The following is a 15,672-nucleotide window of genomic DNA, read 5'->3' on the forward strand; positions in this document are numbered from 1 at the left end:
GGCCACAACCTTTTCTGTTAATGTCTAGACCTTAGACTAGAAACAATGTTGTAACTCCTCGATTTGTATTTCATCAGTGAAGAGCTCACCGTTCAATTATTTGATCATCACAAGAGTCCTTAAATTTACATTAACACATATATAAGTATAAACCTGACGTTTACGTAAGCATGTCGGAGGCAACCACCAAAGTATTCTCCACTTTTAACACTTCTCATCACTTTAATTGGGTCTTTGATGCGACAAAATAAAGAAATGCCTTCGTATTATTTCATTCAATTACCAATCAAATTGCCGCTCTTTAAAAATGGTAAACAAAAAATTTTTATACGTCATTTTGACAGCCGTTTCGTTTCACGTTCCGAGAATTTTAAATATAATAATATATATTGTTAAGTAATATATAGATAAACTAGGTACCAGCCCCGGCCTCGCACGAGATCTACAAAAAATATAAAATAGCCTATTAAATTTTGAGAATTATTAAACTTATATAGTGATAACTTTCAAATGGTTAGCCCGATTTAAATGATTTAAAAAGTAATTTACAGATACCGATGTAGGCTTGAAAACGAAGTAATTTTATTTTTATAAGACTTAATACCGTATTTATGTAAATAGATTTCCAATAAACGCTTTAGGAATGAAAATTTTTGAAAGTTGTAAAATGGATATAGTACGTTATCCTTAAAGTATAGACATATGCCACCGCGGACTTTTCTGTACACCTTTATAAGATACACAATCCCACCATATATTATTTTGTTATATGTCAAAGACTTCAGGCAGCGTTTTTGTTAAAATCTCTCAGACGGCTCATGTTTTCCCGACATCTTCAAAAAATATCGTTGATGTACACACAAGTAAATACAAAAACTTAACAAATTATATACTAAAACCTTCCTCGAGAATCACGCTATCTAGTGGTGATAACTATTTGATAACCAGTGCAGTGGTTTTTCCGTTTATCGCGAACAGACAGACAGACAGATGCAGCGAGGGACTTTGTTATATAATGTGTTTAGATTGATTGAATATTAAATCATTAATTTGACATATTAAAAATATTTTTTCATATAACACAAAAATAAATTAAAAATGATAAATATTACAATTTTTTTTATTATAAATTTATCGAATATGCAGTAATTAGTTTGCGTAGAACGGGACGTCGTCCCTAATGTGTAAACCAGCAATATTAGATATGTATTGAACTCATATTAACTGTATACGATGTCCCAGGCGTCGTGTATACAGGATAATACGTTGCAATGAATCAATTACATGTTGCAATAAATTAAACGATCAGCCTTTAAAACTGTGCCAGAAACCGTGATAACGTAACATTCCGGTGGCGAGCTTCGTTGGATACAGCCGGAAAAAAAAGGAGAATTCTCTAAAAAGTTTTTATTTAGCAATATATTTAAGGTTATACAGCCGATGTTAAGTGTTAATTACAACTGGTGAGTAAACAACTTATTTATATATAAACCTAATTATGTTTTGTTATTTTGATGTACCGGCGCGGCGTCGTTTAAAATTTCGCTTCCCAAATAAATATGTATATATATATATATATATATATATATATATATATTATTAAAGTCATGAATTATTAAATTTGTAACTGGACTATTAGTAATTCTATTACTTTTTAAATATATTTATCGAGTATGTAGTTAGTAAGAAATATTTAACATTGCATCACTATTGCAAGAAGCCTTATAAATATAGCGTGTTTTTTATTAAGACAATATTTGTCAACAAATACAATATATAAAGCCTTTTTTATGAATTTCACTACAAATAAAAAAAAAAAATTAATTCTATGTCGTTTAAGTTGCGGTATTTTAAGCTAGCGATATTTTTTACGTAAATTTTTACATTTAAAGGGAATACTTTTTTTTATTAAATTTTATACAAAATTAGTTTAATAAGTCCAGATACATAATTTTTTTTTGTCTTGTGCCCGTGTCGTTTAGAAAATACTTTTTGGTTTAACTTAGCTTTATAAAAATTAATATGTAATTAATTTATATTTTTATTAAATGCGATATTTATGCAATGATTTTTAGACAAATACCTTTGCTTGTAAAAAGATAATTACTACCAATAATTTATTTATAGGTTGAAATTATATTATTTACTATCTGTGCCCGCGACTTTGTTCGTATAGAAAAAAGTACCTTAATACAAAATTTCTTCATAAACAATGTTAGAAGTCGTACTAACAGTTTCAGTGAGTACAAACAGGCTTCTTGCATTGCTCACTCGAGATAAAACTACATATAACTGTCCATGAGAAAAGCAGGGCGTACACCCACGGACACAAGTCATGTTTTGTCCCTCGGAAAAACATTACAGTTGTGTTTTACATGTTGTACATGTTGTATTTAATTAATTACAGTACATTAATTATATATAACATGTCATTATTAAATGTTCAATGCAAGTAACTTTACATAAGTTTGGTGAAAATATTCCCATGAGAATGAGGCATTTTCCCGCGTTAAAAGGTACTCTTAAGTAACGCGTGCGAATTCCGTTATTCCGGAATGCGGATATCACCCGCACACGTTTAATCGACCGAGTTATCGACCAGTGGATTTCATTGGTTGTTAGCTCGCATGCGGGTACTCCCCGCAATCGGGCTAACTACCGACTTATCGACCAATGAAAATGCGCCCTTAATGTTGTCTCGGGTGATCAGCAAACCCCCCATATGAAATTTTTTGAAATCCGTCCAGTAGTTTTTAGGTTACAACTGACGACAGACAGACGGACAAAAATTTCGAAAATCATATTTCTTTCATTTGTTTCTTGTAATAATAATATAAAGGTATTTATTCTCATTTATTTTCAATGTACAGAATTGACCCCGTGAACGATTTTATAATAAGTCATAAGTATTATTCTTCAGTATACACAGTTTCGATTTATTTAATTTAAATTGATATTATTCTTAAAACAATTTCACTTCACTTTAATGATTTACGACAAGAATAGCTTTAGGACGTGTCATCGTAACTTAAAACGGGAAGTTTCTAGGTAATTCGTATACTTACGTTGATCGTTTTATTAACTGTGAACCAGAGCCGTTAGATCAGGTTTGCCTCGTCATTTCATAAAAATATCTCACGATTAAAAATAAAACTAATGTTTTCGAATTTTCTTCATGATTTTTAAAAGTACGCGTATTTAATAACGCGTAGTAAATCCGATAATATTAGTTTCGTTTAAATGAAAACTCAAAAAGTGTTAGATCTCATAACACCTCTCGATTACAATTTCTACTTACTTATATTTTTTTTTAGGCGCCATTTTTTTTTTCGGTGCCTCCATGGAGCCCCGCCGCTCTCGGGGAATGGCGAAGGGGACTGTCAGACTCTTACTGACTAAAAACCATCCCGTGTTCCTCATGTATCCGTGTGTCAGAGGGGCGGGTATCGAGGCGGCATATTCTAGCTCAATATCACCATCCCAGATTAAATTTCGTTATTATTTAAATCCTATTTACAACTTGAAACAAATACCAAGCTTACAATAAAAATAAATAAATATATATATATATTTATTTATTTATTTTTATTTTATTACAAGCACATAATGGGTATATTCACTCTTTGGTCTAGGCTCAACGGCTCAATTTTTGACAGATACAAGTTGAAATGACGGAAATTAAAAAAAAGTCTGATAGTTTTGTATATTTTTTACGAAGAAATTTTAATGTTATCGTAATTTTCACAATTATGAGGTCTTTCACTTTAAGGTTCAACAGAAGATACATTTTCTATGTGATTTAGCTAATTTGATACGTGAATTTATTTAGCACTTGTAATTCACGCTACACTTTGATAATGTTTTAAAAATGCCGAGATAATGTAGTATATATTTTGTAATGAGATCTACTGCTTTTGCGAGTATTAATTTAAAAGAAAAACTAATATTTCTTTTTATTGATTTACTACGCGTTTTCATTGTTTAAACTACATAGTCCCGACGATTTTGTTACTTCGCAGCAACCGTTATCACGGGCGGACGAGATGAAAAAAATAGTTGAAATAATAAAAAAACGCTTTGTAAATACGAAAATATTAGTTTTATTTTAAATAACAAACTACATACTATTTATATATCTATAATATAAAAATGAATCGCTAAATGTGTTGGTAAGCGCATAACTCAAGAACGCCTGGACCAATTTGGCCAATTCTTTTTTTTAAATATTCGTCGAAGGTCAAGGATGATTTTTACGGCGAAAAAATACCAAATAATTGCCGGAAAAACCTTAAAAACAGTCCTTTTCTTTATCCCATACAAACGTTTTCTAACTAATACGTACAGTCAATTTGAGCTTTATTGCTAATGTATAAAGTTCACTGTTGTCTAAGCAATGTAGGTGTGTTCCTAACATCAAAGCAGTGTGCGTTGGAGCACAGAATATAATAATGTAATGTCGCGTTCTGAAACTCAACAAAAGTGATATCGCGGACCCGACTAAATTGACCAGTCACAAAATGTAATGAATCATTAGTTATTTCGTTGACTTCGCGATATTAGTTCTTTTGTTTTATTTTAAAATACATGTTATCCCGTCATTACATCAGACAAACACAACCGTTACTAAAAGTCCATGACTCCAAGTCATATCAAATTAAAAAAAAAAAAAAAAATAAGAAAAAAGACCGTTGTCGATTGGAGGTGTTGTTTTTCTTAGATTTTCTGTTACGTCCTCTACTGAGTTTGCTTTTGTCAACAATACGAATCAAATTCGTGTATCGTGCTTTGTGCAGTGTTTAATTACCTTTGATCATTAATTATTGCATGTGGCATAATAATTAATAATATAGATATGCCTCCTGTAAGATGAGGAAATTTAGATAGAAGAACCCGAAATGCTACAAACCAAGCTAATTACCGATCTAATCATACCGCACAAAAACGTGACGACCGAAATGAACGTGAAAGACTTCGGATATCACAAACGCGTGAAGCGCGAGCGAAACATTCAACTAATAATCGCGCAAGTTTGAATCGAGCTGCTTTCTGTTACGATATGTCAATTGACTACACTAACTACCAATGTGTTGTTATTGGTTCTATGAACACGGTTTGCTCACATAGTAAGGCATTGAAATACAAAAACGAAGCCAATGGATTGTGTTGCGCAAATGGTAAAGTGAAATTGATACCATTGGATCCACCACCAGAGCCATTGTACTCATTGGTTTCAGGAATAGGAACAGATTCCATACACTTTTTGAGAAGTATCCAACAATATAACAACAGCTTTCAAATGACTTCATTTGGGGCAACAAATGTAGTTCGGGAAAATTTTATGCCCACTTTCAAGGTATGTATTAAAGCAATTAATCATAATTATTTTAGCGAATAATATTTTCTATCATATAAGTTAAGATGTGTATGTATCATTAATCTTCAATTTCTTAATCATTAAGATCATAATCATCACTTAGTCATCATATTAAGTACTTGGTGATTCAGTTCTAGTGACACTTTTATTATTTTTAATCCAATATAATTATTTGATGATAGATATTAGTTACAACTAAATATTACATATTGAGGTACCTAAGCATATGAAATATTATTTAGTGATTTGGAGACAGATATAATTTTTAAGAACAAATATTATTTAAATTTGATCACTGACAATTCGTATACCCCACATTGTTTATTTAATTTATTTTATTTTATAGTGTTTGGTACAAACATAATTTTTTTTTTTTATATACAGATACAAGGCCAAATATATCACAGAGCAGGTTCACTGTTACCAGTGTCAGATAGCGACAACAAATTCCTGCAAATTTATTTTATGGGCAATTCACCACAAGAAATTGATCTGCGTTGTGCGCATAACAATTTAGTAAAGAGGTCTATTATAGAACAATTACAAACTTTATTTCATGAGCACAATCAATTGATTCTATTGTTTAAAACTGCACTAGATCTGATGCCATCTGATGATCACAAAATTGTAATCAGAGCTGATAAAACACCTGCGGGTCAACATGCAAGACGTTTTAATGCACCAACTATTGATGAAGTTGCTATTGTTGTAGTTGGAGAAGACTTGGAATCCCGTGATATTGTTTTACACCGTCGGAATGATCAATTACAACGTATAAAAGAAACGCACCGCTCATATGATGCACTACAACATCCCATTATATTTTGGAAAGGTGAAGATGGCTATGATTTCTCAATAAAAATGATAAATCCCATTACAGGTAATTAAAATATTATTTTAGCTATGGCGATAATATCTCAGTCACTATATTATGTATTTAAATTTTATTAAAAAAAATATATTTACAGGTTCTGAAACCAACAAAAAAGTCAGTTCAATGAACTATTATTCATACCGCCTAATGATTCGGGAAAATGAAGACAATCACATACTGAAATGTCGGCGTTTATATCACAAATATGTTGTTAAAATTGAAACGGAGAGATTAACATTTGTCAGGTTGAATCAAACCAAACTGCGATCTGAAGAGTACATTCACCTTCGAGATGCGATCAATACTGATGGAAATGCACAGAATGTTGATCGGATGACTATTCTTCCAGCAACATACATCGGAAGCCCTCGACATATGCACGAATATGCTCAAGATGCCATGTCGTATGTTCGTCATTATGGTACAGCAGATTTGTTCATCACATTTACATGCAATCCGCAATGGATAGAAATCAAGCAGGAGTTATTCCCTGGGCAATCACCCATTGATCGTCATGATATTACAGCCAGAATCTTTAGACAAAAGTTGAAATCTTTAATGGATTTCATCGTAAAACATAATGTGTTTGGTGAGACACGCTGCTGGATGTATTCTGTGGAGTGGCAGAAACGAGGATTGCCACATGCACACATTTTGATTTGGTTGGTTGAAAAGATAAGGCCAAATGAAGTTGATGCAGTGATATCAGCTGAAATTCCTGATGTACAAGTAGATCCTGGATTGCATGAGGTAGTTATCAAAAACATGATACACGGTCCCTGTGGAACTCTTAATCAAAATTCACCGTGTATGATAGACGGTAAATGTTCAAAACGATATCCACGGACATTCATATCGGAAACAATTACTGGTAATGACGGTTATCCACTTTATCGTCGCCGATCGACAGCAGACAATGGAAGATCAACAATTATCAAATTAAACCAACAAGATATTGAAATAGATAATCGTTGGATTGTTCCATATTCACCCATTTTATCAAAGAACTTCAAAGCACACATCAACGTTGAATCTTGCCATTCAGTGAAATCTATTAAATACATTTGCAAATATGTAACCAAAGGGAGTGATATGGCTGTGATTGGAATTGGTGCAGAGAATTCCAATGATGAAGTTACCCAATACCAAATGGGCCGCTATGTTAGTAGTAATGAAGCAGTTTGGCGAATATTTTCTTTTCCTATTCATGAGAGACATCCTACTGTCGTTCACTTAGCTGTGCATTTAGAAAATGGACAAAGAGTGTATTTTACAGCACAGAATGCAGTACAAAAAGGTGCTCAGCCACCATCTACTACATTAACCAGTTTTTTTGAGACATGCCAAAACGATAACTTTTCACAAACATTGCTATATTCCGAAATGCCAAAATATTATACTTGGAATCAGTCCTCAAGGAGATTTATACGACGGAAACAAGGAAATCCAGTTCCAGGATACCCAGGTGTGTATTCCACCGATGCGATTGGTCGAATTTATTCAGTACATCCAAGCAATGATGAATGTTTTTATTTAAGACTGCTATTAGTCGATGTACGTGGCCCAACATCATTCCAACATTTACGAACTGTTGATGATGAATTGTGTGGATCTTACAGAGAAGCCTGCCAACGTTTGCAATTGCTAGAAAATGACTCTCATTGGGAACAAACTCTCAAAGATGCTGTAATATAATCACACGCTCATCAAATACGAACATTATTTTCTACAATCATATCAACATGCTTCCCATCAAACCCAATTGATTTGTGGAACAAGTAAAAAGATTATATGTGTGATGATATTTTGTATCAAATACGCAATAGAATGGGAAATCCAAATATACAAATCAGTGAAGAAATTTACAACGAAACATTGATTTCAATTGAGGACATCTGCTTGATGATGTCAAACAAACTATTAATTCAGTTAGGCCTGGCCGCGCCCAATCGTCCAATGCATGATGCTTTTAACCAAGAGTTTCACCGAGAAAAACTGTATGATCTCAACACTTTGAAACAATTAATTCAAATAAATCTTCCACTGTTGAATGAACAACAGAAGTATGTATATGATACTCTTATGTAAGTAACAAATGATGAAACTGGAGGGATTTACTTCTTAGATGCACCTGATGGTACGGGAAAAACTTTTTTGATTTCATTAATATTAGCAACAATCCGCTCACAAAATGAAATTGCACTTGCACTCGCTTCGTCGGGAATCGCAGCAACTTTGCTTGAAGGTGGTCGAACAGCCCGTTCAGCACTAAAATTGCCATTAAATATGCAAAGCAATGAAACTCCGACCTGCAACATTTCGAAAAACTCTGCAATGGCAAAGGTTTTGCAATAATGTCAATTGATTGTTTGGGATGAATGCACGATGGCACATAAAAAATCCTTGGAGGCTTCAGACAGAACCTTAAAAGATCTACGAAGCAATCATAACCGATTTGGTGGTGCAATGATTTTACTAGCAGGAGATTTTCGTCAAACACTGCCAGTGATTCCACGTTCAACGCCAGCTGATGAACTCAATGCATGTCTAAAGGCCTCCAATTTGTGGAAACATATCAAAATACTTCATTTAAGCAAGAATATGCGTGTCGAGTTGCAAAATGACCAATCAGGAAACATATTCTCTAAACAACTCATTGACATTGGTAATGGCAAAGTTCCTATAGACATCTTGACTGGCTGCATTAACTTTCCTCAAAGTTTTTGTCAGTTAACTCGATCAAAAGATGAACTTATTGAGAAGGTGTTTCCAGATGTTTCTCAAAATTACAGAAACCATAATTGGTTGAGCGAACGAGCTATATTGGCTGCAAAAAACATAGATGTAAATGAATTAAATTTTAAAATTCAAGAACAAATTACAGGCGAACCTAGGATGTATAAATCAATTGATTCGGCTACTAACCAAGATGATGTAATCAACTATCCACCGGAATTTTTAAACTCGCTGGATTTGCCAGGATTGCCACCTCACAATCTTCAATTAAAGATTGGATCGGTAGTTATAATGTTGCGAAATATCAACCAACCGCGTCTTTGCAACGGCACACGGTTAGCGATAAAAAAATTACTAAACAACGTGATAGAAGCAACTATACTGAAAGGACAGTATAAAGATGTACTCATACCGCGCATCGTAACGATTCCGACTGATGTGCCATTTGAATTTAAAAGACTACAGTTTCCAGTGCGGCTTGCTTTTGCTATGACCATAAACAAGTCCCAGGGGCAATCATTAAGTTTTTGTGGTATTAATCTGGAAAACCCAAGTTTCTCCCATGGTCAATTGTATGTTGCCTGTTCCCGTGTTGGAAAACCATCAGATTTATTTGTCCATGCGCCAGGGAATCAAACAAAAAATATTGTATATCATAAAGCACTACAATGAAAATAAAACTGATTTTTGTTAATGATTATGATGATTAACAATAAAGCGATTGCTTAGTTTTAAATGCTTATATCTGTTATATTTAATAATTATTTTTTATTCACAACGCCCTATCGACAGGGTGAAGGTTCTGTTCAGGAGAATTTTTGCCCCGACAATAAAATAGATAGGAACAAAAAACTGTCATATAACAAATCTTTTTGACAGAACGAAGTCTGTCGGGTACGCTAGTTAGCGATAAAAATTGTTCCACTAATATCAAGCAAGGATTTTTTTTTTGTTTCAGACGTTAGTGTCGTTTTTGATTTGATTAAACAAAAAGCAAGAAACTAGAAGCGACTGGATTTTAAGCTAGCGAGATATATATCAAAAATGGTCAACTACTTTATTTACGCGAAAGATTTTTCCGCTTCTACCCACCACGATACTCACTACCACAGCAACGGTCTAAAAACCCTTGATGATTTCAAAAAGGACGTAGGAAGAATTAAATCCGAGCTGGAGAATTCGGAGAAGAATGTTGAAACAAAGATAATTTATTTGCACTGGGGAATACGTTGCGAAGAAGTCAACGAGGAGACAACGAGAAGCACTTACCTTGATAAGGAAGGTAACCACGGAGCTACCTGTCCCCATACCATCATCGACTGGTTGACAGAGAATAACATATGCGGCGGTGATCACAAAATAAAGCTGCTGTACATCATCACCGACGGTCTCATCGGTGGCAGAAACGTAGAAATCTGCTTCGAAAAAAACGAGGCCATGCATTACGAGGTCGTCGTTTTCCACGCTTTCAATGAACGGCCGCATAATATTGATTTATCTGTGGCTGCATCCTTCTTCAAGAGCCGCTGTCTTGTTTACAGTAACTACGATTTACACGACAGCACGAATATCTCCGAGGAATTCGATTATAGCAGTATCAATATCGATAATTTCGCCGTCCAGAAAGACCGAATGAAATCTTACATCAAATTGAAGTTCCTCGTCAAAAATAAACGCAACCATCTCGCTCTGAGCGAAGTCGAAAAACTGAAGAAGCTCCGTGCTCGTCTCTTCAAAGAATTGTCATCGACGGAACAAAGTATTGACTTGGAGACTAAGGACAAGGCGGTGTTCCTAAAAACATTCGTCAAAACCGAATGGTACAGGGATCTGTTTGGTTCGGAACATGACATCAAAGTGGATATTGATAAATCTATCTCAACTCTTATCAATTACATCACGAGCGATGTCAAAAGCTACTCGTTCGACGCGCTCAAGTACGAGACTAAGTTCAGAAAACCCGTCGAAGAAGAGGAAATCATTGACGTGGACTTCGCTACTGAACAAGAAATCGTTTTTCCCGATATCATACTCGACGACAATAAAGGTATCCCTGTAGTGATCCTCACGAAACTGGACTTGCTTGACAAGATTATTTTCCACGGAAAGAGAAACCAACACGAAATACAGCCAGCCAGCTTCAGCAAGTTCAAATCGGCTATGGAGTGCCCATTATTTCTGTTAAACGACAATGATATAAGTGATTCTATTGGTTACTTTTATACTTTGGACGTTTACAAACAACTGTTGGCGCACGGACAGAGTCATCTAACAGAGCCAAGAACTAGAAGACCCTTTCACGGCGGATTGGTGCTAACGGAAACGGATGCATTTGATAAATACAACGACTACGTTTTGTCCTCGACGTACTTCGATCACAAGAAAGTGGACTTCAATGTGGGATTATTCTATTACGTGCTGTGGAAGAATTGCGAAAAGAAAGTATGGATGGATGGAAATGTCGTGGAACGGTTCAGGGAATATGCAATGAGACGTGTCAGTGGTACCGTCTGCAGAATTGGGCTATCATCTCTACCACTTGACCCCCCAGACAAGACGTCTCTACTGACAGCGTTGTGGTACTGCGTTGAACTGTCTTCCACGTTATTCAAGCACGACCCACAGAATTTCTGTCACGAAAGACTGAGGATGTTCTACGGAGTGTCCCACGCTATGATCGAAATCTTGAAGTACTTTAATTACGATATGGATTTAAAGGCTATTGAACGACGCCGGGAACTGCTCAGTCATGTGATGATATTGAAGAAAATACCAAAACGTAGAGAGAAAATCTATTATCTGCTGGCGAAGATATTCAGAATCGTGGACGGGTTTATGGTCAGTGAAATAGTAAAACCTCAGAATCTGTACAAACTGAATTACCTAAAACCAAACCACAAGGAAATGCTGAGTGATGATGTGGTGGAAGACACTGTCCATCTAAACGATTATGTTCATCTGTTGTATTACGTCGGCGACCCCGTCACTGAGGAAGATAGCGCAGACACTTTCGATATCTGTCCAAAAACATTTCGTCCTTACTTCGCTATAAGCAAGAAGAAGTCTTTTTATACAGAACTGGTCGATATAACCAGACAAGTCATCATCAAGAACGACCACGACGTAAATAAAATCCAAATTACCTTCGAGCTGACGGACACTCTTCAATTTGACAGAATCTTATCCCTATATAAGCTTTACATTAATTGCGTGGAAGACCAAAAGAAGTTCCCGACATACCCCGAGTATATCGAGTATATTTTGCTGAAGAAAAAATTTGTCGAAGATTTGGTCACTATTTTCCCTTCCAACGTTATCTCTGGAGCTAAAGACGTTCACTCTCGTTACGAGAAGGTCACAGCTGGAGTAGATGTTTATAAGTTCATTGAGGTCTGTAAAAAATATGTGACGAGAACAGACAGGGTTAGGGCAGAAGACAGAGTTCAGTTTGAGAACGAAGAGAAGATCAGAGAGTTCATAACAGACGAGGAACAGAAGGTGAAGTTGAAGAAAATTACTTGAGAAATAATCAAAAGGAATATTAAATATATATATATATATATATATATATATGTTTTTATCTGATGAAAAATGGGGAAAGTCCATTGAGTGTAGATTTGAATTTATCAAATCTTCTATTCCATGAAGAATTTTTTTTTATCTAACAAACGTCCTAACTATTTTTAATATATTCTAACCTAAGCCCTATCGTATTTTATTGTTTATTTTATTACTATCTGTAAATCAATTTTAATGACAGTTGTCCAAACATTTTTTTTATCGATTTTTATAGAATAAAGACGGATCTAAACGAGGCTCAAAGAATAATATTGAAACTACCTTATAAACCTGTATTACATATAACAATATATATTATAAATAATGAAACATTTGTCTATCTTTATATTCCTTAATATTTCGCTGAATAAGTTAAACTGGTTTGATTTTAATCTCCTCCCAAGCTTTGTATTCCTTTAATTTTTTCTCCAGCACAACAATTTTTTTATTGAAAGTACAAATATTTGTATCCAAGCAGCGCTTCAGTCACGCGCACGCTGACAGCATTATGAGGCTGATCTTCGTATACCGGGACAGCCAGCATCAGGAACGGGCTGATTACTGTATGGGCTTTTATCATTGCAAATGAAAGCAATCAGAACTACGAATTAATCACAAAAGTAAAAATAGCAAAAACCTTTTTTAAAGATTTATAGATTAAAAGTTATTTAAATGATCACGCTTGTAATATATAATATACCTACAGTTTCTGACATACATATATATACACACACATGTATATATATATATATATATATGTGTATATATGTATACATGTATATATACACATGTATATATATGTATGTGTGTGTGTATATTCCACATATAGAACAGAAAACGAGCTCTCAAAAACTGCTCAATACCTTTTCATTATTTTGAGGGTAGTCCGAGGTTTCGTAGCTAAATTTATAATGGAGGTCCTGAAAAATATGTTATTTTATTCGTGCCTTTATTCAAATGTTTTCCGAAAATATGTCCAAAAAAATTTACAATATTAGCAAAAAAAATTTTTTTTTTATATACAAATAGTTTTTGCCCGCGACATCGTCCGCGTTAACATCAGAGTTGCGCTGACAAAGAAATGTATACTGTGTAAAATAATATATATATAAGTAACCTACGTTGTAGTTTTTTCATTTTAAACAATCTAGATACAGAGAGCGCCATCTGCCGGGCTGGTTTGCGAATCTAAAGCATCTGGGGCGACACACAGATGCATACAAAATTCATTCAAATGGTCCAGCCGGTCGGGGTTCAGTGACATACACACGTACAGTAGATTTATGTATAATGAGTATAATGAATATTTTTCGGATATACTACGCGTGCTTTATTTTTTGTAAAAAACTACACACTCCCGACGTTTCGGTTACTTTTCAGCAACCGTGATCACGGGCATCTCTTCTGCCAATTTCGTCGGGACGTAGTAACGTCGGGAGTATGTAGTTAACAACAAATAAAGCGCGCGTAGTGTATCCGAAAAATATTAGTTTCATTTGAATTTATATATATGTAAAGATAAATTTAAATCTTAATAAAGACGAAGGTACCATGTCCCATGTGGTAAGTATGACTGATCAGAAGAATAGTACATTGACGGCGTATAAAAAAAAATATCAGATATAAAAAACCTCCTATTATTACGAACAAAACTAAATACTTCCAGAAACTTCTAAGTAGAGAAAAGTATTATCTGCAATTTAAAAGGTAGTAGAGCCTAGCTGTGGTCAAGTTACTACAGCTCGAACATGGGCCGGCTCGACCGGGGAAGTACCACCCTGTCACAGAAGATCAGCGTGCAATAGTCTTTAATGGCTGCGTTTCGTCCGATGAGTGAGAGAGACGGTTGCCCTTTCCCTTTTCCCATCCTTTCCTCTCCCTCTGTCACATTCAAGGGTGGCAACTCATCCGCATAATTATGTTGCGGATGTCTTTGAGCGACGGTATCTACCTCCGTCAGGTAGACTGCACGTTTGCCACCATTCTGGTAAAAAATGATAATAATAATCACTGGGAGGTCTTAGTTTTAAAGCCGTACATTATTCATGATTCATTAGTCCCCATTAAAACGAACTATTATTTATAAGAATAGGTAAATCACTCAGTCTCCACACATAGGTCCAGGGATTCCCAATCTTTTTCAACGTCTACCCACTTTAAGTATAAATAATTCTTTAGCTAATATCTTTTAAGTATGAAGAAAGAAAAAAGAAAGAAGTAGAGTGAAGAATCAAAATAAGATGCAACAAGTACAGGGCACTGAAAGAGGTGTTTAAGAGCAGTCTTCCGGTCTCACTGAAAACGAAAGCCATGCAGACATGTTTGGTTCCTCTCTCACCTACGCTTGTCAAACATGGCCACTGTCAGCTAAACAGACTCACAAAGTTAAAGTTTGCCAACATAGCACGGAAAGGATCTTTTATGTCTAAAGCTAAGCGACAAAGTGAGAAACCAAGACATCAGAAAGATCACCAAGGTACAGGACATAGCTAAAGCAATAATGAGCCAAAAATGGAAGTGGGCTGTACATGTACAAAGATCACCAGGGTATATTCAAAATTGTCACCAATTGGTACCCTATACACAAAAAAAGGCACAAAGGCAAGCCGGTCAAACGCTGGAGTGATGATATAGTTGCCACGGCTGAAATAACTTGGGCAAGAGCAGCCAGGAATAGAGACATTTGGAGAGAATTGTAGGAAGCTTTCACCGCCAGAGCGGTCCTTATAATAGACTACTAACAAACTAGTATAAGCAAACAGTTACTTACACAACCAAAATATTTAAATTGTATAGTTCGTAAGGAAGAAATAAAGCTATTATCATTATAATTCTTCAGCTACCCCACTTTTCCGCTACTGAAAAACCGCTAGATCTTATCCTATCTAAATAAAATTGCAAATCATCTCTCCCGCCATTTTTGTTCTGGGTCTTTAGGCCTCTAGGCCTGCAAGTCCCCAAAGAAAAGACTGATTAAGGTTGTTTGAAAATCTCGTCTTCTATATCCAAAGCATCGTCACAATCAGCTCAATGTTTTCTAATGACTTGATTTGTAAGTTATAACTTTCATCTCGGAGGGTAAACACGAAACTTCAGTGCTGTCCATAAGTGTGAGCAGTCACACTAAACA

General features: G+C 35.0%; 1 protein-coding gene across 3 annotated transcripts; it reads left to right on the forward strand.

Annotated features, from left to right (window-relative positions):
* Positions 1–1,241: 1,241 nt before the first annotated feature.
* LOC116776839 (uncharacterized) lies at positions 1,242–12,872 on the forward strand. 3 transcript variants are annotated; one of them, XM_061528957.1, is made up of 4 exons: positions 3,707–5,353; positions 5,759–6,254; positions 6,343–7,713; positions 9,943–10,137. In XM_061528957.1, exons 1-4 carry the CDS (start codon positions 5,057–5,059, stop codon positions 9,987–9,989), a joined length of 2,211 nt encoding a protein of 736 aa, XP_061384941.1. In that variant the 5' UTR covers positions 3,707–5,056; the 3' UTR covers positions 9,990–10,137. The 3 variants fall into 3 exon arrangements, with proteins under 3 accessions (XP_061384939.1, XP_061384941.1, XP_061384940.1); XM_061528955.1 differs by lacking the exons at positions 3,707–5,353; positions 5,759–6,254; positions 6,343–7,713 and adding an exon at positions 1,242–1,463 and having other exon boundaries at positions 9,943–12,872; XM_061528956.1 differs by lacking the exons at positions 3,707–5,353; positions 5,759–6,254 and having other exon boundaries at positions 7,694–7,713; positions 9,943–12,872.
* Positions 12,873–15,672: the final 2,800 nt, after the last annotated feature.

This window comes from Danaus plexippus (genome assembly GCF_018135715.1).
Source record: "Danaus plexippus chromosome 29 unlocalized genomic scaffold, MEX_DaPlex mxdp_36, whole genome shotgun sequence".
In the NCBI taxonomy this organism is placed as follows: Eukaryota; Metazoa; Arthropoda; class Insecta; order Lepidoptera; family Nymphalidae; genus Danaus; species Danaus plexippus.